The sequence below is a fragment of the Miscanthus floridulus genome, chromosome 17, assembly GCF_019320115.1.
Source record: "Miscanthus floridulus cultivar M001 chromosome 17, ASM1932011v1, whole genome shotgun sequence".
Taxonomy (NCBI): domain Eukaryota; kingdom Viridiplantae; phylum Streptophyta; class Magnoliopsida; order Poales; family Poaceae; genus Miscanthus; species Miscanthus floridulus.
The window spans coordinates 83,063,994-83,091,531 of record NC_089596.1 but is presented as its reverse complement, the minus strand read 5'-3'; the positions used below and the strand labels follow the sequence as shown (position 1 = coordinate 83,091,531).

General features: G+C 44.1%; 2 protein-coding genes and 1 pseudogene across 3 annotated transcripts; 2 read left to right on the top strand and 1 right to left on the bottom strand.

Moving 5' to 3' along the window:
* The first annotated feature begins 680 nt into the window (after positions 1-680).
* On the top strand, positions 681-4,002 carry LOC136516476 (nuclear transcription factor Y subunit B). The gene is made up of 8 exons (XM_066509877.1): positions 681-853; positions 959-1,208; positions 1,354-1,483; positions 2,252-2,257; positions 2,821-2,913; positions 2,987-3,037; positions 3,438-3,506; positions 3,588-4,002. Exons 2-7 carry the CDS (start codon positions 973-975, stop codon positions 3,462-3,464), a joined length of 543 nt encoding a protein of 180 aa, XP_066365974.1. The 5' UTR covers positions 681-853; positions 959-972; the 3' UTR covers positions 3,465-3,506; positions 3,588-4,002.
* A 495-nt stretch (positions 4,003-4,497) lies between these two features.
* Positions 4,498-10,002, bottom strand: LOC136516323 (PWWP domain-containing protein 1-like; annotated as a pseudogene).
* A 14,191-nt stretch (positions 10,003-24,193) lies between these two features.
* On the top strand, positions 24,194-27,125 carry LOC136518282 (protein IQ-DOMAIN 3-like). Of its 2 annotated transcripts, XM_066511918.1 has the most exons (6): positions 24,194-24,334; positions 24,565-24,687; positions 24,780-25,169; positions 25,270-25,485; positions 25,702-25,821; positions 25,909-27,125. In XM_066511918.1, the coding sequence occupies exons 2-6, from the start codon at positions 24,598-24,600 to the stop codon at positions 26,893-26,895; spliced, it is 1,803 nt and encodes a 600-aa protein (XP_066368015.1). In that variant the 5' UTR covers positions 24,194-24,334; positions 24,565-24,597; the 3' UTR covers positions 26,896-27,125. The 2 variants fall into 2 exon arrangements, with proteins under 2 accessions (XP_066368015.1, XP_066368017.1); XM_066511920.1 differs by lacking the exon at positions 24,194-24,334 and having other exon boundaries at positions 24,354-24,687.
* Positions 27,126-27,538: the final 413 nt, after the last annotated feature.

The window sequence follows — 27,538 nt, the reverse complement described above, 5'->3', positions numbered from 1 at the left end:
AAGATTGTGTTAGGTTTCAACTCTTTTGTTGGTTGTGTGTCTCATGTTAGGCAGAAGTCGTAAGTTGCTCTTTGAGGCTTTTTATCATCTCGAATGATTGCTTTTGAGCAGGGACGAAGCTGAGAAAAAATTTAGGAGGGGCTAAACAACGGTAATTAGCAAAAAAAGAGGTTCATCAAATCTCAGCTCCTCCTACCTGTACATCTACAACTGAAATTTCAGACGGCGGCTCTACGGGGCTTCGCTTGCTCGCGAGCGGTAGGGGGCTGGAGCCCCCTACCCCCACCGCTGGCTCCTTGCCTGCTTTTGAGGTTTAATAATAGCTTTCTTTAAAAAAAAATATAGTTTGAGGTTTTCTTCTTCTTCTTCTCTTTTTTTTTTGGCATTTTTTAGCCTCAGCGCATCGGAAATTAAAGAGCAGGGGAATAGTCTTGCGAAAGCTTCCTCCGGTCCTATTGGCGAACAGGACAAACCACCGAAAACACATGCCAAAAAGGCAAAAACTCAGAAGACTCTCTCTCTCTCTCCCCCCTGAACAGTGAACACCAACTACCCCCCTGCTGAACACCAACTACCCTGCGCCGGGTCCAGGGTGCACCGGGTTCTCCCTCTCGCACCCACGCGGCAGCACCCACGGCGTGCTATAAATAGTCCACGAACGGCCCGGATACCTCCACCCTCGCATCGCACCCTCCCGGGCCGACTTCTCTTCTCCAGCGTCCGATCTCCCACTCGCCTCCCTCACCGCAGCTCTCTCTGCTCGGTCGCTTCCCCCCTCCGCCCTCCCCTGCGCGCGCGCTCACCACCTCGCTCTCCCCTCCCTCCACGTCGCTCGCGCCCTCGCTTATATAAGGTACGCCTCCTCCCCTCTCCAAACCCCTCCGCGAGGGCCTAGGGTCCGGCGCGCTGAGATGGAGCTGATGGATCTAGGGTTTCGGTTTCGGTGGTGGTCCTGCAGTGCAACAGGAGCTCATGGCGGACGCTCCGGCGAGCCCCGGGGGCGGCGGCGGGAGCCACGAGAGCGGGAGCCCCAGGGGCGGCGGAGGTGGGGGTGGTGGCAGCGTCAGGGAGCAGGACAGGTTCCTGCCCATCGCCAACATCAGTCGCATCATGAAGAAGGCCATCCCGGCTAACGGGAAGATCGCCAAGGACGCCAAGGAGACCGTGCAGGAGTGCGTCTCCGAGTTCATCTCCTTCATCACTAGCGAGTAAGTGCCTCAGCCGCGGCTGACTCCGACTAATCCTCTGTTTGCTTGGCTTGTTGCGAATTTGGAGTGGCGTTTCGGGCTTTAGCTTGGGTGGCGGTTTTGTGTTGACTTGTCCACGTCCACGTTTTGGGTCTGCTCTTTGCAGAGCGAGTGACAAGTGCCAGAGGGAGAAGCGGAAGACCATCAACGGCGACGACCTGCTGTGGGCCATGGCCACGTTGGGGTTTGAGGACTACATTGAACCCCTCAAGGTGTACCTGCAGAAGTACAGAGAGGTGCGTACTTATGAAGGTGTTGGGTACTTTGGGTTAATCGGATTTGGGGGTCATGTTGTGCAATCACCAATCTGTCACCTCGACTGTACCTCTGATTGAAACTTAAATAATCTTATTGGGCATGAGCATGATAAGTGATAAATGAGCTACCCACTTCCCTCCCGATGCTTCTGGTACATATTTGTACTGCTTTATAAAGAGACCCCATGTTCCTATGTAGTAAATACTGCTAGTAAACATTAGTTGAGGATATAAAGAGACCCCTGTTCCTATGTAGTAAATACTGCTAGTAAACATATTCAGAAAGAGCTGCTTTCCCCCAAGTAGTTTTGTCTTAGGTTTATAAGGTGAGCCAATTCGAAAGCACTTTTATCCATTGAACACTGAACAGTGATCGAAACCTCTCTTTACTGTTCTTACATGGGGCTGAGTAACACTCGTACTGGGGGAAGATAGTATATCTACTCACAACCCTCTGTGTCTGTTCTACGATGAAAGTTTAGATGTAATGCAAATGGAATTCATAAGAGGTCCTGTAATAGTATAATTAGAACATCCTGTAGTGCAAGCTTTTAGTTACTTGAAAAACATACTTTTACTGCTAAAGATACCCGAAACTATTCCACTCTAGGTCATATACGATCTTGCTTAGGGTCCAGAGTTTATGTAGTTTATTTTTTTATATGCCCTATTTTATTGGTTGAATCATGTGTCTAATGAGGTTTCTCTTTTGGTCTTCTGTCTGGTGGATGGCATCACGGATTGCAGATGGAGGTATGTGGTATTAAGCACTTTGAGTTGTATTTCATAATATAATTTTGTCTGATGGTGAATTACTCTATTGTTTTTCATATTTTAAGACACTGGTCTGTAAATGTTTTATACCGTGGAATTTTGTTGTTAGAATTGGCCTTGGTAATTTTAGCTAGCTGATCCTGTTTTCACCCTGACTCGAAGCACATGTGCACAGTTGAATTGGTTCTGAATGTCATGGAGTACTGAAGATATCTTTTTGTAAACGAATCTAGTTCGGCTAGTTCATGTATTGATTCCTTACTGGCAGGTCAATAAAAATTGAGTGAAACAAACTACTGTATGGTTGCCTAATAGATTTGACCTCCACCTGATTCTGATACAGATATGAATTTGGTTTCACTGACTGTTTAGCGAGTTTCCACTCCTGTACAATGCTTGGTACAGGGATCTGATTTTTTTTCCTTTCTAGAGGGTATAGGAGTAGCTTTTCTTATTATCCTTGATTTAGCTACCAAGCTTATAGAATCTGAGATATAATATAATGAACATTACTCTGCTCTTGATTCTTTGACAACCAACAGGGTGATAGCAAGTTAACTGCAAAACCCGGCGATGGCTCAATTAAAAAGGATGCCCTTGGTCATGTGGGAGGAAGTAGCTCAGCTGCACAAGGGGTTAGTTTTCTTGGCCTTTTCGTTTTCATTCTTTTGATCACACTGCGAAGCTAACTGTTTCTGCTCTTTTTAGATGGGCCAACAAGGAGCATACAACCAAGGAATGGGTTATATGCAACCTCAGGTGATTGACATTAAATTTTCTTGACAGTTGCTGTTTTCTTGACAATGTATAGCTTGGGTCTGTGCTAGAATTGTTTATTTACTGGGTTGAAAACTTGAACATGTTGGATTGGCAGATTAGCACCCTTAATTTTATCGCAGATGTGCAAATCAGTTCACATGTTCCATTTGCCTAGCTGTAATGAGTAATGACTAACAAGGTGCCCCCACAACAAATTGCTCCATCTGCTTATCTGTAATGACTCTTGAGGTGCCCCCCACTAACAATTTTCAGTATTTGTTCCACACATAATGATATCTACATATGTTATGGTTTTTTTGTTCATCTATCAATGTTTTTTTTTGGGTCATGCTGCGGTTGGCATATGATTGCTGATAGTCCCCCTCTTTCCCTTCTCCAGTACCATAACGGGGATATCTCAAACTAATGAAGATCTGGACCTTTTCTGCTACAGCTGCTCTTCCCCGAGGTACAAGCTCATGCTTTCATCCAATTGCTATATGTTGCCATGATACACAGTATCTCATGTGTTGCTACATTTACGACACAGGTGGGTTATTTACTAAGACACCTGCGGCGACCATTAAAGAGTAACCAATCACCCCCGATAGGTCCGTTTTTATCTGCAAGAACTGACGAGGCAGCTTGCTAGGTGTAAATCGCTTCCCTGAAAGTAGTTTCGGTTGTGAGCTAGCGCCGTTGTTGTATGTATATTATTAAGAATAACTTAATGATTGGTCTTTCAGCTGTCATTTGGTTACATGTATTTCTATTGGGAGGCATAAATATTGTGTAATTGTGTCAAGACTTGTGTATTGAACTTTGAGAAGAGATGCTTTAGTCGTAACCAACTTTGGATGCCCTTGTAACCAACTTTGGATGCTCGTGTAATAGGGAAAAAAAAAGATTGTGGGCGTGCACAAACATATTTACTGTAGGCCGTAATAATTACGCGTATTGCCGTATTTTCGTGGTCCCATCATTCCATTTTACCGTACCACCATTTGAAATCCTGAAGGAACGTACTTCCAAAGCCGAAAAACAAAATCCTTTGTGAGCCACCCCACTCGACACCGCCAGTCGTGTGAAGGCGGGCTTCATCCGTCCACTCGACACCGCCAATAGTGTGAAGATGACTATTGTTCTGAGTCATATTATATAGCCATACAGGTATAGTCGTATAGAGACTCGGCAGCATAGACTAGGGCCCAGATCGACCATGACTAACTACCGGCCATGTACTTTCGAATGTGCATTTCAAATATGCAGCAGCCAGCGAGCAAGAAAACATATAGTATATTACTGTAGCACATAGTAGCATCACAGTTCCATTACATTCACCGCCAGAGCACAATATGCAGTAGCAAGAGACCAGCGAGCAAGAAAACATAGAGAGTAGCATTTACCGTCACTACCAGAGCACGAAGGCCTAGTCTCTTTGGGACAAAATTATTCAAAAGAGTAATAAATTCCATTGCTTCCAAGCATGATCGAATGAAACATGCATACACCCCCAAAAATACTGCTAAATAGTCACCAAACTTCGATGATCAGTGAGCAGACAGAATTGTCTAAAATATTCTACGTGATATTATAAAGGATTCCAGAACACGTTAAAAATGACAAATGGTACAAAAATCATCTGACCCCAGTACATAGCCCAAAGACTCCCAAGCCTAACCGTTAAATGTAGGAATGAACATGCCTTCCCCCTATCTGATACTCCGTATATTTAAGGCCTTCACTCAGTTACTGATCGCCTGAGCACTGAACTGACAGGAGGAAATTGTGTTTATGACAAACCAACACGTGCGCGTCCAATACAACTAGATGAAGTTTATATAGGAAAAAAGGGACAGAGATGTAGACGCCCTGGTTACTAATACCTAATAGCCTTATGATGCTAAAGTGATTTCCGTTTTTCTATACAGACTGCATCATCTAGACGAGAGAATCAGTTGAGCAGACTACGTTGATATCAACAGACACTGACAGGAGCGCAAGGTTTGCTAAGCTGGTTTACTCACTTGCACCTGCTTGTACATCTGGTGCCTCAACCGTGGTATCCTCTATAGTCTTCACCACCGCTGGAGCATCCTCATCTAGTGCTTTAGCTGTGGCACCCACAGCAGTTTTTTCAGAGTTGGTGGTATTTGTATCTGCTGGCTACAATGGCATCCTGCAGAGTCTTCTCAACTGTAGTTGAATTCTCATGTGTCACAACTGTGGCATTCTCTACAGGTTTCTCAGCTGCTGTAGATTTATCATCTAGCACCTTAACATCCTCTACCATTTCGTCAGCTGTTATAGCTTCTTCAACTGGTGCTCCAGCTGTAGTTTGACCTTCGGTTGTCTCCCCAATATCTTTATTTGCTATTTTCTCATCTGGTGCCCCTACTGTAATTTCAACTTCTTTGGTCTCCCCAGCTAGTGTGTCAGCATCTGCTTTATTTTCTGTTTTCTCATCTGGTGCCTCAAGTGTAACTTCACCTGCCCTGGTCTCCTTAGCTAATTTGTCAGCATATTCTTTATGTTCTATTTTCCCCTTCTCGTCTGGCGCTTCCTCCTTAGTTTCACCTTCAGCAGTCTCCTCAACTACTCCTACAGCAGCAGCAGCAGCATTCTCTATATTCTCCTGGACTGGTACTACTTCTGCCTCCACAGTTTCATCAACCATGACCGTAGAGTGCTCAGTAGTTGCATCAGCCATAGATTCATCTTCAGAAATTTGTCTTCCCACCTCAAGTTGTCCACCTGATGCTTCAATTACAGCTTCCACTTGAACAGTCTGCTCAATACTATAGCCTTGTTCGCCTGATACTTCAACAGTAGTTTTGGATTCCACTTCAACTTCTACTTGCTCAACTGCACCTTGTACGAAAGGTTCAGCAGCAAATTTTTCAGATTGTGACTTTGGATCTTCAGGTCCCACTTTTTGTTCAGTTACTGTCTGTCCCACTAGTTTCTCACCAGAGGTTTGACTTTGTAATAACTCAGGAGATACCATATGCTCTTCTAGAACTTCATTCCCAGTATCATCCACAGTATGATCTTGTGCAGTACTTGGTGCTTCAGTGTCTGCTTCAAATACGGCATTATCTCCTGAAATGTGACTCTGTTTTGGAGCTTCGACTACAACATCCGTTTGCATATTATCTGGAGCATTCTGAGGCAACTCTTTTATTATAGCATCAGAATGTAAGGTTTCTGTCTCTGTGGGTAGATCACTGATTGAAACTTCCTTTTGAATGTAAGCTTGCTCAACATCGCCAACTTGCTGAGACGACGCTTCAGGTACAGATGCAGCTTGCGTACCTTTCCCAATTTGATTAACATGGCCAATTAGCTCGGCGTCAATCTTTCCAGCTTTCTCAAGCCTGTCAACTTGACTGACAAATGCACTGTCTGCAGCTTCCACTTGAGAAGTTTGCCTCACAGTCTCAACTTCTTCAGACGACAGCTCTCCTGCAACTTCTACTTTATCTGTTTTCTGCATCAGGTCAACTTCCATGGAATCCTTAGGAACTTCGGACTTAGTCAAACCTAGAGAAAAGGCATGATCACATGGCAGAATTAAGCATTTAATTTTATGGAAGCTGCAGAGTAACTTTGTTAAATACTGCCTCCATTTCTTTTTCTAAGGCATATTAGGATTTTAAAAAAAGCAATTAGAAGTATACTTTGACTATCAACTACTCTTATAATATACCATCAATTGCTGCAAAACCAACTTGTGTTGAACTATATGTGGAATGTGAATCCGTTGATACAACTTTTATGTCCTAAGCATGCATATAATTTGAGTAATATTGGTAAAAGAATTATGAGGTTTGACTTTTTAAATCCTAACAAATAAACAACTAATATAATGCCCCATATTTTGAAACAGAATATAGACATGTAAATTGAAAGAATGTTTACCTGGAATCTCCATGTCACGATCTTCAGGGTTTTTCACAGGATTATTTGCTGATAGTGTCTCTAGAGAAAATGGCATATTGACAAGACGATAACTTCGAAGCGAAGGTCCAAAAGTGCCATACTTGCCAGCAACACTAAAAGCCCTTTCAGCATCGGCACGCTTTTTAAAGACAACTTTAACAGTTTTTGTTTCCTTGTGTACTTCTGTCTCCCTTTCTTTCAGTGGTCCATAGCGACTGAACATCTTAACAAGATCCAGGTTCTGAAGGAATAGCAGCTGATCTGCCAAAGCTCAAAACAAGTGCAGTGGGCTTCAACTCATCAACCATCTTCTCATCAACATGGATGATGGATCTTTCCATCACTTGTATCTGTTTTTTAGGAACCGGATCCCCAAGTTCCGACAAAGGTACATATGCATGTCTTGAGGATCTCCGCCTACGTCTTGGCCTTGTATTGGGACTCTCTTTTCTGAGGTCATCAATTGGATGATTATGCAAGCTCAATCCGGACCAGTACGAGTCCTGCATATGGTCCGTTGTCTCTACCTCAGGAGAAGGTAAAACTTCTTTTCTCTTCCTCCCTCTCCTAGATGTACCTTTATCAACAATGTTAGCTTCAGTAGTTGTAGAAACAATATAGTTTCTGTAATCATTGAAGTAACTGATTATCATTGGTGAGAAACTATATCCATTCATTGGCTCTGTTGCAACCATGCATAACTGTGATAGTAATTCCTTGGGATCTGCAGTGTGATTTCTGTGCAGACGTCTCCTTTTCGCTCGTTTCTCCACAGTAAGTTCATCACCAGCATCAGTCACTAGAGATATCAAATTCCCCATTCTCTCCTTCAGCAGCATTCTTATAGGCTGTTGGTTCATTCTGAGCCTTCATAATGGATGAAGATCCTGTCAGCTGGCTTGCGGCTCGCCGAATACACTCACCGATCTTGAAGGAACTACCACCAGTTGGAGCTGATGACTTCTCTGAATCTTCAAATGAGTCGAAGTTTCTTTTCTTCTTGTTCTGTAAGTTGTCATAGTCATCAAAGTCCATACCCACTTGTTTCTCATTGTAGCTAGTATCATTGATCTGATTAGATGTGCTTCTTTTCTCCATCACCACCTGGCCATCACCAGGTTTTTGTTTCCGAGGTCTCCCCCTGCCCCTTTTGGGCTTCTCTTGAGTAGGACGCACTTCATTAATCACAGGCTCCTCGACCATTACATTCTGGGTGGATAAAGTGTCTGTACCATCCAGACCATCACCATCCTCAACCCACGCATCGCCAGTTTGAAATGATGCAAGTTCAGGACATCCCTTAGATCGATAGAAAGAAGTAAGTTGAGAACACGCTATCACTAACTCCAACAGATCACCTCCTTGGCCAGGAAATAGAGCTAACTCCTTAATATAATGAAGAAGGTTTTGTGGACTGAAACAGTTTAAGATCTCGGGCCGATTAACTGCAGAGCAAGTAACTCCATCCTTGAGCCCAGCATTATCAACCGTGTAGGACATGCCATTATCAGCAAGCTCTTCTGGCAAACAAGAGCAGCTCATACCTGACAGTATCCGCCTTGAGAGTTCTTCAAGTGCATTATTAACTGACCCAACAAAGGCATCTGAAGTGCTCTGTTTCTCCATTTGTGAATAATTTGTTACAAAAGGCTTCAACTGGGATTCATCGCACCATGCAAAAGTATTGTCACCAAAATAAGCTACCAAGTGGCTGCCCTTTTTCTGATGCTTCAGCGCCAATTCAGATGCATCCGATGGATCAAAAATTTCACCAGGCCACCAAGGATGACTTTTCACTTTACCCCAGACAAGATCAGTAACTTGAAACCCGCCTTTATCAAGAAGAGGCAAGCAGTATCTAGCACCCTGATGAACATTCCCCAGACTAGCAGCCTCTAAGTTGCTGTCCGGGCCATTTCCGCTGTCAGTAAGCTGCTCACTTGTCTGTGGGAGCATTTCAGATGCGTTATCCGGCTGGTCAACTGCAGGTGCTCCATCACCTTCATGTTCCTTGGAGCTTCCCTCTATGTCACCAGGCACATTGTTCTGTATTTCCGTATCAGAATGTGCTACGCCATTATCGCTTTCATTATTCTTTCTCCCAGGCTCTGCATTTACAAGATTTTCTTCAAGTTCGTTGGATTCTGAAATGGAATAGGTGAATACAATTCAAGATGTTTAGTTAAAACGGTGCCATCAGTAGGCAGCACACCTACAAGCACAGGGCTCTGAGCGGTCTCCTTACCGGCTTCAGCATGTTCAGGAGTCGCAGAATCAGCAGCAGCAGCCACATCTACCACCAGAACCGGCTTCCTCTCCGTCTCAGTCAGCAGACCACCAGCTCCCGCTTCTAGCGTCCCCTCCTCGCCACCGTCCTCTCCGTTCACCGCCTCCACGCCCTCCACGGGCTCATCTCCGGGCCCTTCGGCACCAACCATACCAGCCGACTCGGTCGCGTAGAGCGGGTCGGTCACCGCCACATCTCCCCCTTCATGAGCCACATCCATCGCCAACGGAGCCTTCCCTTCCACTTTCACATCGGCGGCGAAAGCAGGCACCTCGCTCTCAGCTTCCGACATCGTGACGTCAGCGCCCGCCACCAGCTTCGTCTCGCCACCCCCAGGATCCGAGGCCGCGACGGCCCCCGAGCTCATCGGTGCGAGGCCTCAGCGCTAGCGCCGCTCCCCGGACGAGGGAATCTGGAAGGACTGGAACAGCGGGGGGTAGGGAGTCAGCGAGGGGGGACCTCGGAATTCTCCTCGATCCAGCGAGGCGCCGAAACCCTAGGAGCGGATCAGCGCGGGGGAGCACGGAAATTACCTGCGCGAGCGCCGAGCGGGTGGGGGACGGAGACGGGGAGGGCGCGCGCGTGGGGAGGTGAGAGCAGCTCCGGAGACGGCACACGGCAGGGCGAGAGAGAGAGATGCGGAGCCGGGGCCGAACTGGGAGGTGGAAGAGTGTACTGGTACTCGGTTTCCGTGTCGTGTATCGGCGCTCCCTGGTCCGAGCTCGGAAGCGGGTAGAAGTTTTCAATACATATGCGTTGGAGTAGAGTGTAATGGAATTTAGTTTAATTATATTTTAATCTATTTTGATATACGTAGATTGAGATGAATATATATATTTAAATAATAAATCGGAAGGTATCTAGACAAGTACTTTATCGCTATAATTAGAAGTTGATTTATTCTTTATGTGGTATAAATTCTCAAATACAAGATTTATTAGCATATAGACTAATGTGTTCCATGGTAGCCTTGTTATCTCTTATATTAAATTTGACAAAATTAGGAGCTCTCCACCCTGCAATTATATCAAAGTAAAGTGGGTATGGTTATTGTCGACACAGAATTTTTGTTCCGTGCTGATGACACACGCAGCAAGCTAGAAGGATCTGCTCGATAGAGCTGTAGATCCGCCTAGCTTCAGTGCAGGAATGGTCGATCCTGCGCACTTCTCCCGAGACGTGCCAGTCAATTTGACACTGTAATTGATAAGGAGAGAAAGCTTATCAGTAATTAAGGGCGGAACTTGCCGGTGTTGTCAAACAGTCCCGAATGTGCGGCTCTAGGAGCCGATATGAAAGGAGATCGATTAAAAGTCGATTCCAGCATATTCATTAGAATACATCGATTAAAGCTCATTGGGTTGTATAAAAAGAATCGGTTATCATTCAAGATAAATATCGTTATTTGAGCAGATATTAATCAATGGCAATAAGATGTCAACAATGATTGGTTTATGCTGAAGTCAATGATTAACAATTCAACACTATTTAACCGTTTAATAAAGATAAATCTAATAAACATGTTAGATCTCATATATCGCTATAACCAGTGGGGCACGAGGCAGAATCATACAGGCCATAGAAATAACAATAGAATCGACTGACCCTAACTTATTACTAATATCAGTGGGATAAGGCGGAATCATGCAGCCGTAATACAATAATAAGATCATGGGGATAACACATCTTTCAACATATCTTTACTTCAACGGTCTCATGATGCGAACTATTCGCGAAAGCATTCGATATCGGCTAAAACAGTCGATTCAGGCATAGCGCACAGTTAAAGTCATGCCTTATCAGGAATAGATCTATCGAATAATGATCCCCACTCCACGGTGCTAATAGTGGGGTATGAGGTAGAATCACACAGGCTGTGATAACGGACCATGAAACGGTTTTCGCTAGCTAATAAATCTATTCAAGACATAACATGCTTTAACCGCATGCTATGCACGATCAAGATTGATGTAAAACAGTAGATAAAACGTAACTCATCGTTTAATATACAGATTAGATCAGTTTTAGATTAACAAACGATGGGTTAAACAAGATATAAGGCCGATCTAGATCAATCCCAATCGGACAGAGTGATATTACTATAATTCAGATAAATAATGCAAGCAATAAGTAATATCGGTAACTTAATGAATCTACCAAATACTGTCATTCTATGGTAGAGCCGATAACTTGATCTTGATCTAGTTCATGCAGTGGGGGTCGACTGGATCGATGCAGCCATACTTGAACTAGGCAAGAATCGATAACTAACTTATACCAGAGTCGCAGTGGAGGCCGATCGGATCGATACAGCCGTATGAATAGAGGTATAAGCCATGACGGTACTTACAACAAGCAGTGAAGGTCGACCGGATCGATGCAGCCGTACCTGCTAAAGAACTCGCCGAGATCTATTCTACTCCTACTCCTAAGGGGTGGCCGGAGCCAAAAAAGTAAATAATTTGTATATTAGATCGATTGTTGTTTTTACAATTGTCGAGGTCTGATATTTATACCCGGAGTCTAAATATGAATTCTACTCGAGCACGATTCGTTACAATCTTTGGCATAAACGAAAATATTTCTAATATAAGATAACTTGGACTCTAATCTTTCCCTTCTTGCTGAGTCCGATATATAATTTCCTAATGCCAACCGTAGTTCATCATCGCTATCCACTGACGTCATTCCAAGAGATCCGATTCCAGAGTCGTATCTGAATTAGCTGACATCGATCCTCATTCAATCGATTCCTTGATTGGCACAACCTTGGAAGCCTGCGAGTTCCCGCGTCCTTTTCCTAAATTTTGGTGTAAACAAATGCCCCCCCAATTTTAAGATAAAATGGTTTTATTCTAAAATTCTAGTTCATTGGTCTATCACGCCGTAACCGCTCTATCCCGAGATATACGCATAACTCCTGACTTTCCGGTCCGAGTCTTATACAACATCCCAATAGTACCTCTTTCGACGTACTCGGCCTTTTTGCTTTTCCCTCTTTTCTTGAGCCAACTCCAACAGCCAGCGCTGTTATCGCCGAGGCCTCAAACCCTAGCAAATCCGCCGTTCCATCGAGCTGTTAATTCAAGCTATTTTCATTAGATTTGAACATGTTCCGACCGTAATGGCGACCAACGATTATGTTCCTGAGGTATGTTTCCAAGTTTCCCCTCTCCAAGCGTCGGCCGTTACCCTGTATTTCTTCTCTTCTTGAATTTATTTTATCCGATTTCTAGGAAATGAGGAACGAGATCTTGATTCCATCAGCCGCCATCCCTAATGTTTATTTTCTTGGACCTATGGGCGATCCTGATCCATCTGACTTTATCCGTCCAAAAAACCAACCTAGATCCCCTTTAAACAGTCTATAGTGGATTTATCTTCCTAGAACAAAACTCCCTTCAGAAACTGGCCTAAAACGTCTAAGGGATGGAGAGATTGGTTTCGTAGGGTATCTGCGAAAAAGGGCAGAGACTGGGAGCTTTATGATCTGAAACCAGTGTTTGCCACTTTCATTGTCCGAAATAGAGAGGAATAATTCACTCTTGATCTCCGCTTTTTATTTCTGGTCTAATGCTCTGAATGCTTTTATTTTTTGCCACAGCCTAATGACCATCACTTTGGACCGATGTGTATATGTTGATTCGGCCTTAGAATTACTGGACCAGTGCAACCCTATGAGTACTTGAATGTTAGCTCCAAAAGATTGGCCAAGATAGCAGACAACACCGAATGGGCAAGTTATATTCTGAATCATGTTGGAGACTGAATCATCTGTCAGCGAACGAGAATATGTGGCTTTTCTAAATATGTGGTTGGAGAGATTCATCTTTTGTGGGTCGTCTTATGGTCCGACTTATAGTCACAAACTCATGGCGGAGCACCTAGCATTAGGCAAGGACATCCCTCTTGAAAAATATCTGCTAGGAGCTGCTTATCATCTGATATACCAGGTGGCTGCCTAATTACTGAAGAATGAACCAATGTAGACTATCAGCAGCCTTTGGGGGCTGATACAATTATGACTGAATTTGTACATGCACAAGATTGTAAGGCCTGATCTCAGAGACCCGAGCTTTCCTTCTTCTAATTTTGATGAGGAATATAGAGATGAAGAAGGAAGAACTCGACAGTGTACGAGCTATGGCGAGGCTGCATCGGCCATAATAATTGACTTTGATGTTGGCCACCTCTTCAAAAAGCTTTACAGAGGGTTTGATGCGGCCAGTCTTAACTTGGCTACCTTATAATGAGGATGATGAACTGACTTTTCCATTCAAATTCCTAATTTGAATCCGGCTATTCGGACGAGACAGCGGTTGCGATCTTTAATTCCTTTATTAAGCCATGTGTTCTCCCAGCCGAATTTCGTCATGGTCATGGCAAAATGGTTAAAGGTTCCTCTATCCTAGGCAATCCTCCAACCTATGAGTTTTACAACCCTTCTTTTGTGGCCCGTCAGTTTGGCCTCGGTCAACTTCCCCCTCGTCTATTCTTCAAGAACATCCTAAAGCCGAGAGAAGATATTAGTGATGTGCTAGAAGCTTGTAGAGCCTTTCAATTGGGATTAGACCTTTCTTCCTTTTCCTTGCATGACTGGGTCAGAGCCAGTTTTTCTTCCAACCTCTTTGACTCCTGGTGGCAAGAATGGTGTTCCCATCTTTTCTGTGGGTCAGTCCACCCTCTGTGTATAGCTCTGGATGAGGAATTTGTTTCTGACAGTGAGGTAATCTTTTATTCCCTTTTCAGAGAGATTACTTGGTGAATTCTCTTGCCAACTGTTCTTACCAATCTTTTTAGGACATTGAATTCGATCCTCCAAGCCTGGATAGGAGAGGGCATCTTATAGATTACCAGCCATCATGCCCAGTTTTAAGGATGGAATCAACCGCACCTTCTTTGAAGAAGTTGATGAGAACCCCTACCGCTCCCATGATCGTGACACGTCAATCCCCAATGCATAAGGCAGTTTTAGGGGTAACTCAGAAGGCCACTACTAGAAAAAGACTCCGTAGGACAAGGCCATCAGCTGCTCAGGTGAACGATTCATACTTTCCTCAAACTGATGTTCAACTTTCTGATCCCATTTTCTCACAGTTATCAAGCATTGCATCCTAGTCTGCTTTGGGTGTAGGACTACTATCTTAGGCGCTTGATTCAACACCAACCAAACCTTCATCGGCCGATCCTCAACAGGAGCCGATTTTGGTGGAAGTAACCGATGCTTACATAACGACAGAAAATGTGAATTTTTCCTTGATGCTTGTTGAAGTATTTTCTTTAACTTTTTGACTTACTTAGTCTTTTGCCCTTCACCTGACTTTTTACTTATGCTAGATACTTCTCGAGGAAACACCTGATAGTCCACTTAGCGACCTTGTCGGCGCTGAAGATGGTCTTGTTGTCAGTCCATACTCAGGCTGTTAATTCCCTAGCCTAGCAAACAACCGATGGTGAGGGAGTTACTTGCTCCATTCGTTTCTCTACAACAAACGTGAATTAAAAATCCATCCTTGTTATTATAGACACCAATGCTGGAAGCTCAGAGCTGATTCAACCAGATGTCATCGATGCATCATCAATTGTTCCTCCTCTTCTGATAGAGGCTATTATAGAGAAAGTACTATATCTTTTTCGCCATCCACTTTGCGATAAACCGATTCAAACCTCCTAATCAAGATTTCCCTTACACACAGGCGCTCGATCTTCCAGCCCGAAGCTAGTTCTTTCAATCTTGAGGAGTATTTTGATGAAGATGAAATTAGATCGTCAGCCACTTCCTCTAATGAAGCCTTGCTAGAGGAGACTAGAAATTGGCTAAGAAATATATTGCCTATATTTGAGAAGAACATAGCCGATTTGATCCAAGATACTAATTCAATGCAGAGTGTCTTTTTGGCCATTAAAGGTGATCTATCCCTAGCTCTCTCTAGAGTCTTGTTATCTTTGTCTATTTTTGAAGATCAGGCCTTGAAGGTGAAAACTGATCTAGAGGAACTTGTCCAATCAGTGAAGCCCTGCTAGCCAAAGGGGACTCCAACAGGCAAGAGGTTAAAGAACTAACTGCAGTCGATTGATGCTTTGAAGAACTCTTCCTTCGAGACCAATCCAGAGTTATCCCAACTGGAAGTCAAGCATGCAGAACTTGAGATGGAGCTAAAAATGTGAAGGCTGTCATTGATCATCGCAAGTCCATTCTAGCCCAAATACCTAACGCTATCAAATAGAAGAAACAAGAACTGTTGGCCAAAGTAAAAAGAAAGCAGAGCCATCCGTAGTAGCCTTGAGAATGCCCCTGGAATAGCCGAAGAATACGAGCAAAAGATTGCAGAAGCTGATGCGGTTCGGCTTGAAATATTGAAAGTCATTCAGGATGTTTTGAACTTGTAATCCATAGGTTAACACATGTTTCTTGCATAAAATTGACGATAACCATACTTTCCTATTGTCTCGTTGTATCTCTTGTTTTGGCTAAAGAGCCGATTTAAAATAGCCGATCCTAGACTTCTGATCTCAATCCAATTGAGTCTGAAAACATAGCTTTCATTAAGAGAACCCTTCAATTTTTTGCCTTTAGTCGCCCAACGCCGTATTCTCTTCAGCATTAGTAAGGAGACGATTCAGCCTTCTATTAATTATGGTTGTCCACTGCACTTCCCGAGGCGTTCACCTCTTCGCTTCGTAGCTTCAAATACCAACCAATGGTTTCGGCCTCGAACACATCTCCACTCATAACTGTTCCTTTGTACTTCTCCGCCTTCCTAAAACCCTATAGTGGTTCCCTTCCCTTCTCGTAGATCCAATCAAATCCATGGTCAGGCCAGGATAACCAGCGGCAAGCGAGTGGTGGAGGAGATCCTAGAGGAGAACGTGCCTAGTGAGTTAGCGCCTCCAATGTATAAAGTGAGATTTATGGCTTTTGTTCATGGCGACGATCTACAAATCTTCTATTCATAGCGATGAACTCTTCTACTTTGTTTCTAGGTTCAGTCATGAATGATAGCCTTTGTCCTCTTCCTAGGGCCGGCGAGCCCTTTGATGTTGTATCTTCTGCTCCAGCATTGTCATCAGACTCCTCCGACTCGTACAACGATGACTACGCCCAGTGCTTCCTTCAGGAGTGGAGGGCGGCTCAAAACCGCTACTCTGAGGTGACTCAAGAGAATGGCCAGCTTGAGATCCGCCTTGGGGCTTCTCAGGTCGCTCTTCATGCAGCCGAGGAAGAAGCCAGCGCCGTCCGAGCGCGGTTGACTGAATCCGACGCCGCGGTGGTGGGTAAGATGAACTCCATGAAGGCTTTTTACTTTGACTTTCCATTATCTTCATCTTGATAGTCTTTTTGTTTTTGTGATTATTAGCCCTGATAGCGCAGTTGGAATCTCTCCAACTGACAACGAACATGGTTATAGACGCCATCAATGTCCGGGGTTCCCCTATTGATGTTCGTCTCTAAGACGTTCCGGTCCGCGTTCAGGAGATCGCCCTCCACGGTGTTCATCATGGTGCGGCGGTGGCGCTGACCACAGGCACAAGTCCAGACTAGGTACGAGCTCCACGCCATGGAGACTGGTTTTCCAATGGGTGATAGCCCTAAAGAGCATGAGGATCTGCTCAAAGAATTTGTCATGGCAGCGGAGGCCATAGTAGACATCACATCCGCCAAGGATGTGGTGAACAAGATCTTTGGTTAGATTGTATCTAGGGTCATCCGATGAAGAAAGACTCCTATTCTTTCCATGAATGTACCTCAATACAATGCTCTTATGTATGACTATTTTTATCTTTTATTTTTTGCTCTATAGGCGATACACATCGCATCGGCTTTTATTGTCTTGGAAGATTTTTCATTTTTTGAACTAGAGGCGATACCTTTCTGGTACCGGCTATTAGAGCCAAGAACGAATCGACTATCAAATGTTGACTAGGTGTTAGGATAACATACCACATAACTTTTCATATCAAAATTTGAATGATTAATCAGCCCAAGTCAAGCATCCTATTAGGCGAAACAGAACTCCTTCAAGGAATCCACTAACTCTGAATTGCACTTACACTTTGACTCAGCATCCACATACATCAGCCTAAACCCATCTCCAAGACTCAACACTTATTTTTCCTTTAATCCAATGACAAATGTGAAGCCTTGATTTTTTCTACAAACTCTCAGAGCCGATCGTTTGCATCAGCTGTTGGCTTTCATTACTGATCTTAATGAAGCCCCCTTCCCATGACTTGCCAGAAAAACATTCGAATTCTCCTAGTTCCTAAAAGACTAGATCGGCTGCTGCGATGCTCACGGACTCATCAGCGTGAACCAGTTTGACGTCATCTCCATGCCATTGAATCAAACACTGATGCATGGTTGATGGTATACAGCAATTCGCATGAATCCAATCACAGCCTAGGAGCAAACTATACGACCCTTTTCCATAGATGATGAAGAACGTGGTGAGCAAAGTCTTGCTTTTGATTGTTAGTTCGATATTTATTGCCTGTTGGGTCTTAGATGTATTACCTCCAAAATCCTTAAGCATCATGTCAGTCTCCATCAGATCTTCTGGTCCTTTGCCAAGTTTACAAAAAGTAGTGTAAGGCATAAGATTGACAAAAGCACCTCCATCTACCAACATCTTATTCATCGGCTTTCCATCAACAAGACCTTTTATATATAAAGCTTTTAAGTACCGATGTTTGACTGATTTATCAAATATTGCTTGTTGTACAACTGTTAACTTGGCAACTATCTCCTCATACTCCGATTTATCAAAATCCGAATAAATATTGCTTGTTGTAAGGCATAAGATATTGATTGCTGCATTCTGGACAGTCATGTCCGGTAGGCAACTTTAAACCTTCATTCCAGCAATGTCTGAAGAAAGGATAATTCTAATGTAATTCGGCTTATTTCCTTTCATACCTCTCTTCTTTCAGTTGATGCTAGTACGCTTGATCTTTTAACCAACGCTGATAATCCTTTTCCTTTTGCCACTACCATTTATTCAACAGAATCCGAGATGTGACCCATGGCTTTGTCGTCCCTACTTTTGACATCTCCCCCTACTCGTATTGGCTCTTTTGCTCGGCACGACGTCTTCTAATCTCTCTGTACTAGTCAGTCGATATTTGCATCTTGGGATCGACTGTTCTAGCTTCTTTTGATTTGGTCGATGTTAGGACCTTAGTTTTTCCTTTGAATAACCTAGCATCAACCATGTTTTGATCTCCTAGGAAAGGATTATCATCAACTTTTATTTTTCGAGGCGTATCAAATTTGAGCCTTCTCTGCTGAATAGCTCTCTGTATATGCTGCCTAAAGATTCTGCATTCATTAGTGGAATGAGAAGTAGCATTATGGAACTTGCAGAACTTCTTATTCTTCAACTGATCAGGGGCAACATGATATGACCATCGAGCAACTTGATCTGCCCTTTTTCAAGTAAGAAATCGAAGAGCTTATCTGATTTGGTGACATCAAAGTCATAGCTCTCCTCAACTCCTCTTCCCCAAGGATTTGGCACCATTACTGTCTTCTTGCCCCAATTCCATTCAGCTGCAGCAACCTCTTCTTCATCATCTTCATAGCCGTCAACGACTGAGTATGGATCATAAGCTTTGGCTACTGTGGTACTTTTCTAAAACCGGATATCTCTGCGCATACTCTGGAATTGGCTATTGAGCACTTGCTACTCGTTGAGCCAATTGTCCTAAGTTATCAGATTCTTGTCTCAGCAGTTTTTCTTTTCATATTGGTAGCATTCCTTGAATAACTAAAGCAGCTAGTTGATCATTAGGCCAAGTTTAAGGAGAAGCACAAGTTTCTGGTCTCTCGGAACCTTTGAAGAAATTTAGTGTCCGATTCATTAGTCTTCTATATTATAGTTGTCAGATCGGTAATCTTCTTTTCTCCAATCCCAGTGTAAAAATATGTATGAAACTTCTTCTCTAGGTGAGCCCAATTAGCAACGGAATTGACTGGCAATGATGAAAATCAAGTGAAGGCTGGCCCTGATAAGGACAGAGAGAAGAAACGAACTCAATGGGCATCCTCAACTAACGCTTCGCCCAATTGTGTAAGATACCGACTGATATGTTCTATCATGCTTGTACTGTCTTGGTCCAGTGAATTTAGCGAATTCTGGGAGCCTGTAATTCGTGAGGAAGGGTGACCAAATCATACCAGTCTAGATATGGGCGTTTGTACAAAAAGGTCAGCCCTTTTGGCTTTAGACCGAACTGATTCTTCATCATCTTGGTCACCCTTAGCAATAATTCATCAGCTTGCAGATTTAGATTTCTCTGCACCTGCTGACCAATCTATGGATTGAAACCCCGCGTGCCTTGATATCCTGAAATTAGCATCATGTGGAGGGTGTTATAATCTGTGCCATAGTGACACCCTTGTGGAATCTCAATCTGCTAGGTCCCTTTGCTGATTTGTTGCTTGAAGTCTCTGATTGTAGACATAAGGATCTATATCTCTACGAATCCTTTGGATCGATGGTGCTATTTTTTGAACCGACGACGGTATGTGTCCTGATGTGCCAAAATTGATCACCTAGTTTTGACTTTGCCCCACCGGCTGTTGCACATGCTGTACTGACGGTCTAGGATTGTGCTATGTCTAATTTGTAGTAGTTCCTTAAGCCTGTTCAGATGAACCCTAAACTGTCTAGACATCACAACTACCAGCTAGTGCTGCTTTTTGATGGCTGTTACCGACTTGATTGGTCCCTTGGGTCGACGGATCTAGAATGTTATAATAAGCTGGTTCACCCTGACCAACTGGAAATCCATGAATCACCTCTCTCATGGCGTTGTGGAATATGTCCACGAAAGCTTCGTTATGGCTTGATATGGCATCATGAACATATTTATCTATAATTTCCTTAAAGAAACGCATATCTTCAGCTTCAGTTGTGTCTGTCTGCCCTGTGTAACAGAACTCTTAGTAGTGAAAATTTCTGAACAATTGTGTTGCTACGTGTTTTGGTGTAGGACAACAAACATTTATTCTGAAACTCTTCTATAGCTTTGCTGATGATACCCTTATCCCCATTAGGTAGATCTTTATAATGCAGCATAAGAATGTCGTTGTTATTGTGAAACGCCATGATGATTGTGGGGTCCCACCGGGCGTGCCAGAAACGTGTGTCGACACAGAATTTTTATCCCATGCCGAGAACACACGCAGCAAGCTAGAAGGGTCTGCTCGATGGATCTATAGATCCGCCTAGCTTTAGCGCTGGGGATGGTCGATCCTAGCGCACTCCTCTCGAGACATGCCAGTCAATTTGACCCTATAATTGACAAGGAGAGAAAGCTTATCAGTAATTAAGGGCAGGAACTTGCTAGTGTTGTCAGATAGTCCCTGAATGTGCGGTTCTAGGAGCCGATATGAAACAAGATCGACTAAACAGTCGATTCTAGCATATTCATGAGAATACATCGATTAAAGCTCATTGGATTGTATAAGAAGAATCGGTTATCATTCAAGATAAATATCGTTATTTGAGCAGATATTAATCAATGGTAATAAGATGTCAACAATGATTGGTTTATGCTGAGCCAATGATTACAAGCAACCGAACCCCTTTTTATATAAAGAAATAATTCAACACCATTTAACCGTTTAATAAAGATAAATCTAATGAACATGTTAGATCTCATCTATCGCTATAACTAGTGGGGCATGAGGCAGAATCATATAGGCCATAGAAATAACAATAGACTCAATGACCCTAACTCATTACTAATATCAGTGGGGCATGAGGCAGAATCATGCATGCCATAATACAATAATAAGATTATGGGGACTAACACATCTTTCAACCTATCTTTACTTCAACGGTCTCAGTGATGCGAACTGTTCGTGAAAGCATTCGATATTCGACTAAAATAGCCGATTCAGGCATAGCGCATAGTTAAAGTTAAGCCTTATCCAGAATAGATCTACCGAATAACGATCCCCACTCCACGGTGCTAACAGTGGGGTATGAGGTAGAATCACACTAGGCCATGATAACGGGCCATGGAATGGTTTTCGCTAGCCAATAAATCTACTCAAGACAACATACTTTAACTGCACTGCTATGCACGATCAAGATTGATGTAAAACAGCCGCTAAAACATAAGTCATTGTTTAATATACAGATTAGATCAGTTTTAGATTAACAAACGATGGGTTAAACAAGATATAAGGCCGATCTAGATCAATCCCAATCGGGCAGAGTGATATTGCTGTAATTTAGATAAATAATGAAAGCAATAAGTAATATCGGTAACTTAATGAATCTACCAAAGACTATCATTCTACGGTAGAGCCTGATAACTTGACCTTGATCTAGTTCATGCAGTGAGGGGTCAACCAGATCGATGCAACTATACTTGAAATAGGGCAAGAATCGATAACTAACTTATACCAGAGTCGCAGTGGAGGTCGACCGGATCGATGTAGCCGTACTGAACAGAGGTATAAGCCATGACGGTACTTACAGCAAGCAGTGGAGGTCGACCGGATTGATGCAGCCGTACTTGCTGAAGAACTCGCCGAGATCTATTCTACTCCTACTCCTAAGGGGTGGCCGGAGCCAAAAAAGTAAATAATTTATATATTGAATTAATTGTTGTTTTTACAATAGTCGGGGTCTGATATTTATACCCGGAGTCTAAACATGAATTCTACTCGAGCACAATTCGTTACAATCTTTGGCATAAACGAAAACATTCCTAATTTAAGATAACTTGGACTCTAATCTTTCCTTTCTTGCAGAGTCCGATATATAGTTTCCTGGCGCCAACCTAGTTCATCATCGCTATCCGCTGACGTCATCCCAAGAGATCCGATTCTAGAGTCGTATCTAAATTGGCTAACATCGATCCTCATTCAATCGATTCCTTGATTGGCACAACCTTGGAAGCCTACAAGTTCCCGCGTCCTTTTCCCAAATTTTGGTGTAAACAGTTATTGGTAAGAATGTTTCCCGGCTTGATCTCTACGCCTAGACTACCCTAGATAGACTTAGTCATATCTTCTGTAGACTTAGCAAAGTATTCGTCCCACTAGGCCAAAATGCTAGTTTGGTTGTAGGAAGTACTAGATTGTGTTGTTTGTGGCACTACCCTTTGTAGAGGTTTAGGAGGATTGGCCATTGTTTTGTTTCAAGAAAATTTCCAGTAATGATTGAATTGTTCATCGGTCATAGGACCGCACTCCAGAACCAATAGGTGCAAATCCGGACCCATATGCCATAGTAGTGAATGATGGTATAAGATTATCTAATTCATTGATTTGGCTTGGAGAAACCAAAAGAGGTAGAACGGTGACAATAGACCACGTGGTAGTGACTGGCGCTAAATTAGTTGTTTTGGCTTTGGCAACTGAATTAGACAATTTGAGCTAGCTTGTTGATGCATATCCCCATTACCCCTTATAATAATTGAATGAGTTGACTAACAATTGCCACCGAACTTGTCATCTAGGACTTCCATAGAGTTTTTCTATAATCAATGAACATCTCTGCATATCGATCTGTTATAGTAGGATTAGGAGAGCTTGCTACATTGGTTTTTACCTTGATGTAGATACATTGGAAGCAGAGGCGAAGTCAAAATCCTTGAGCTTCGGTATAACTCCATGATGATAGATCATGTAGCATGCAAGCTTCACAATTAGCATGCAAGATCTCTATTCTTCCTCTTCTTCTCGATCTCAGTGAGGAAATCAACAATGAGCTGCTCGGGCTTGAGTGATGTTCTTTGGACTGAACGGATTAGTCGCATCATCCTTTGGCTCAGACATCGCAAAAGATGGTTTGATTGATTTATTCTTCAGTGGAGTTACCAAAAATTGTGTTGATGCAGCAAAGGTACCACACCAAAAGGTCTTGGGTGCTAGGATCACATAACACAGTAACCGATAGTGCACCCACGAAACCTGCCTAGCTGGTTCTAGAAAAGGGCTAGAGGGATGCCCTAAAACCTAGGAACACCTCCCAGGAAGACACATATAGGGTTCTAGATCAACAAGAGCACCTAGAATGTCCACGAATCTCATCGAGAAAAGCGTAGAATAGTAGGATATGGGGGTTGGAAGAGATTAGAGTTTGAGATGCATAAAAGATAGATGTATTGATTTAATACCTCAATTAGTCGTCCCTCTTCATATTTATAGGGTCGAGTAGTCTTATCTGGGCCTTGTTTAGTGCCAAACTTTGGATGTGCAAAGTTGGCAAAATGTACTGTAGCGATACTGCAATATTTCGTTTGTATTTGGTAATAATTGTCCAACCGTTGACTAATTAGGCTCAAAATGTTCGTCTCGCAAAGTACAACCAAAGTGTGCAATTAGTTTTTAATTTCGTCTACTTTTAGTATTCTATGCATGTACCGCAAGTTTGATGTGACGGGGAATCTTCTTTTTGCATAGTGCCAAAGTTGAGAGTTTGGGAGGAACTAAACAAGGCCCTGGTTATAAAACATTTACAAACTACAAAATCCGTACCAAATCCTAACTTCCTTTTGGATTCTACCAAAACTGGCTTAACCGTTTTGGCAAACCTTAGGCAGAGTCACAACCGGTTTCGCCAGACTTGGCCCAAATTAGTTGTCAACGGCCTCCAAGTGGTTGGATGTTGTGAAGAGACTGAAAGAATGCACTGTATTCAGTCAACGGTGATCGCAGAAACAGAGGAACGGAGATACGAAGTTGAAAAACTAGAGATACAACATAAAAGACGGGAGGTGTATGCAGATGCCCATGAGTTAGCTAAGTTTGCATGTTATTCTCTTATTAACAAAGGCCGCTATATTTGGCTTCTCAATCCCTCGTGTTTCATAGACAATTAGACATGCACGTATCTTCTATATATGGATAAAAAAACTCCCAGCTTTGTCTCTAAAAAAAGAATACACGCAGCTATCATGGTGACGGGTTACAAGGGGCATATCGGGGCAAATGTAGGGACAACGATAAACACCAACCAGGTGGTTGGTAGCAAGGCCCCAACAGGCGGGGAGTGGCCATCGTGGAGAGCATCGGCCGTGGCCATCACGATAGCAGGACAGAATAGGTGAGTAAGCAGAGCGCTTTGGATGAATAGCTATGGGATTTATGTTCCTCTATTCGTCGAGAAGTGTTTGATCCCATACCAACATGATCCTTTGGTTCCATCCATGTCATGTCAGTGCTACAATGTCTCTAACGTTTTTGCAACTCTGTAATCGCAAGTGCATTCTATTTTGACATGACACCTATTCATGGTGAACCTTTGCCATTTTCTCTACCTGTTTCATCACGAAGTGGCGGTACTAACTGCTAAGAACTCGAGAAATAATGGGGAGAAAAGGAAGGTGGTTTGACACCGTGCAGAGAATCTTGAGCACTTCTGAACCTGATCCCGTGGAGACGCAGACGGATGCCAAGGTAACAATGTGTATTGTTTTTTATTCACCTTCTCTCCATCAAAGTTTACTGCTTGGGCCCAATCTCAAGAACTGGAATTTCAACATGAGAAGGCTCCGAAGCTGAGAGACAAACCGAGCTTCAAGAAGTTATGGCAATTCGGCAAATCAAACTCGTCCAGTGCTTCCACCTCTGCGGCACCGGCGCTGGATGTGGAGGCTCATCAGCCTCGTCAATTGCCACAGTCACCAGCACCTGATAATAAGCAACATTTCGAGGAGATCACGGCAGAGGTGCAGTTCGTGGAGACGAGATGCGAGGAAGGCGAGTGCATGCGCCCGGCAGAGGAGGCGTCACCAACTTCAAAGGTCGACTCCACCTCCGCACACATGGCAGCGGCAGCGATCGCCCGACCCACCGTCATCTCACCGACGACGTGGTCTGCGCGCTCAAAGGAGGACATTGCCGCCACCAGGATCCAAGCGGCTTGTAGGGGCCATCTGGTATATGTATTCACATCTATCATTTGTTTTCCTTCCATTTGCTGTCTGTAACTGTGTCATCTGGCAAACTGCCAGTAACCTGCAGACATTTTGCTTGCAGGCAAGGAGACCACACCAGGAAAGAGGAATTGCTAGGTTGATGTCGTTGGTCAACGAGGGGTTCGCCGTTAAGCGCCAAACCGAGGAAGCATTGTACTGCATGCAGATGATGACAAGGATTCAGACTCAGATATACTCGAGAAGGCTGAAGACTGAGGAAGACAAGAAGGCTCTCAAGAGTCAGACCAAGGTTAAACAGAGCCTTGACAAAACAAAGGTGTGATGCATTCATGATTTAATGCAACCATTCAGTTCATTGTCTAATGACAAATCCGTGAACTTTGACCTCCATGTTACATTATGCACAAATTGCTAGTGATTTAGCACTAGGAAGTCAGATTAAAAAACTTTGGATTGCTAAATTCTGTTATATAGGAGTAACGCAATATGTATCTAGCAATCTTCTGATATTTGAATCTAAATTTGTTGACAGACTGGTAACGGCTGGGACCATAGCCTGCAGTCTAAGGAGCAGATGGAAGCCGTGCTGAAGATGAAGCAGGAAGCCGCTTCAAGGCGGCAAAGGGCCTTGTCATACGCATTTTCTCAACAGGTATTGATCAACGATCACGGTAGCCTTTTCTAGGTTGTGTTTCATGTTCTACCTCTCAACTTCGTCTCTGCTTTGATCCCTGTGCAGTGGAGGAACAGGAATACCTCTTCTGCGAGAGCTGCGCATGCGCCTGCTCCGAAGTTCATGGACCCAGGCAATCCGAACTGGGGCTGGAGCTGGACAGAGCGCTGGATGGCGGCTGCGAGGCCGTGGGAGAACCAGACCACGGCACCGCCGGACACTGGCCGTGTCACATCGAAGAGTGCCAACAGCCGGCTGCCTCGAGTGACCGTCTCGGTCCAGATACCCACGACCACTGCTACGCCAAAGGGCAAGTCCTTCCGCCCACCGAACTGGTCGTCGTCGCTATCGTCCCCGTCGACACCCCCGCCACGGTCGTCGCCGTTGATCTCAGGGAGGACGACCATGCTGGCGAGCCCAGGGAGCGTCCCACTCCACGCTACGAGCGGCCTCCAGCACACCAAGAGCCTACAGCCAGATCGCCGCCCACGGAGCAGCCAGGAACTCTCGGTAAACAGCCCGCGCCGCACCGTGCCGGCGAGCCCCAGGGGCAGCGGAAGCGGCAGCCCGCTCCACACTTCGAGTGGCGCGACGACCATGCAACTCGAGCGTCGCCCGCGGAGCAGCCAGGACCGCGGGATGAGCAGCCCGCGCCTGGGCGCCAAGGACGCCCCGCTGCGGCGCACGACGAGCCTGCGGGCGGAGCTCCCGAGAAGGCTGAGCCTGGGAAGTGCCATCGCAGCCGCGTCCATGGGAGACGACGAGGGCGCGCCGGTGACCCCCAGCTACATGCAGCCAACAAAGTCCGTGAGGGCCAAGGTCGTCAGATGCCCGAGCCCGTCGGCGGCATTGGCCACTTCTGACATGTTTGACGCTCCCGAGAGCGGTCCAGCGCTAGCGCCTCTACAAGTGCCTCCCTCGCCGTCTTCAGCCAAGAAGCGTTTGTCCCAGGCGTTCGCGGACAAGCCGAGTGCCTCGTCGCCGAGCAAGGTGGCGCTAGAGAGGGTAAGGCGGCACTCGCAGCTTTCCAGTCCCAGGATGTCGCTGTCCTGAGTGAAGCTATAGTCGAAGAGGGAGACGGAAGTATGGAACAAACCAAGTGTGCCACACTTTGTTTTGTGTGTGTGTGTGTTTTTGACTAGTTGAGTCAGGTGGTGCTTGTGTGTGTGTGACGATATAAGCAAAGCGGTGTGAATCAGATGACTATGGTCACGTGCATGGGAATTATGAGTGTGGACGGACGAACTCTAGTTTTTTTTATAGCAAAAAAAAGGAAAAAATGCTCTCCAATAGTTATGTAAAAACAACTCTTTAAATATAACAATTTGATTAATCTTTCCTTCGACTCGTATAAATATCTTTAAATATATCAATTTGGTAAATCTCTCTTCCGACTTGTAGGGTGTGTTTAGTCGCCTGGGCTTCCTTGGCCTAGGTGGGTATGGCCTGTTTACTGCAATTAGGGATGAAAACGGTCGGAAACGGTCGAAAACGGTATTACAATATAGAAAACGAAAGCGGTCGGTTCGGGATATTTCTACATTTTAGCAATTAAAGAGTACAAAAAATGGTTGAAAATGGTTGCGAAACCAATTGAAAATGACAAATTTTTATGTTTGGCAAAATTCAGAAATGATATCATAATATAGAAAACGGTATCATAATATAGAAAACGAAAGCGGTCGGTTCGGAATAT

Bases quoted from the DNA above. Each gene is read 5' to 3' on its own strand.
- LOC136516476 (XM_066509877.1), top strand. From the start codon at position 973: ATGGCGGACGCTCCGGCGAGCCCCGGGGGCGGCGGCGGGAGCCACGAG. The intron at 1,209-1,353 runs GTAAGTGCCTCA...TGCTCTTTGCAG, and splicing joins ATCTCCTTCATCACTAGCGA to AGCGAGTGACAAGTGCCAGA. The intron at 3,038-3,437 runs GTGATTGACATT...TCCCTTCTCCAG, and splicing joins TGGGTTATATGCAACCTCAG to TACCATAACGGGGATATCTC.
- LOC136518282 (XM_066511918.1), top strand. From the start codon at position 24,598: ATGGGGAGAAAAGGAAGGTGGTTTGACACCGTGCAGAGAATCTTGAGC. The intron at 24,688-24,779 runs GTAACAATGTGT...CAACATGAGAAG, and splicing joins AGACGCAGACGGATGCCAAG to GCTCCGAAGCTGAGAGACAA. The intron at 25,822-25,908 runs GTATTGATCAAC...ATCCCTGTGCAG, and splicing joins CATACGCATTTTCTCAACAG to TGGAGGAACAGGAATACCTC.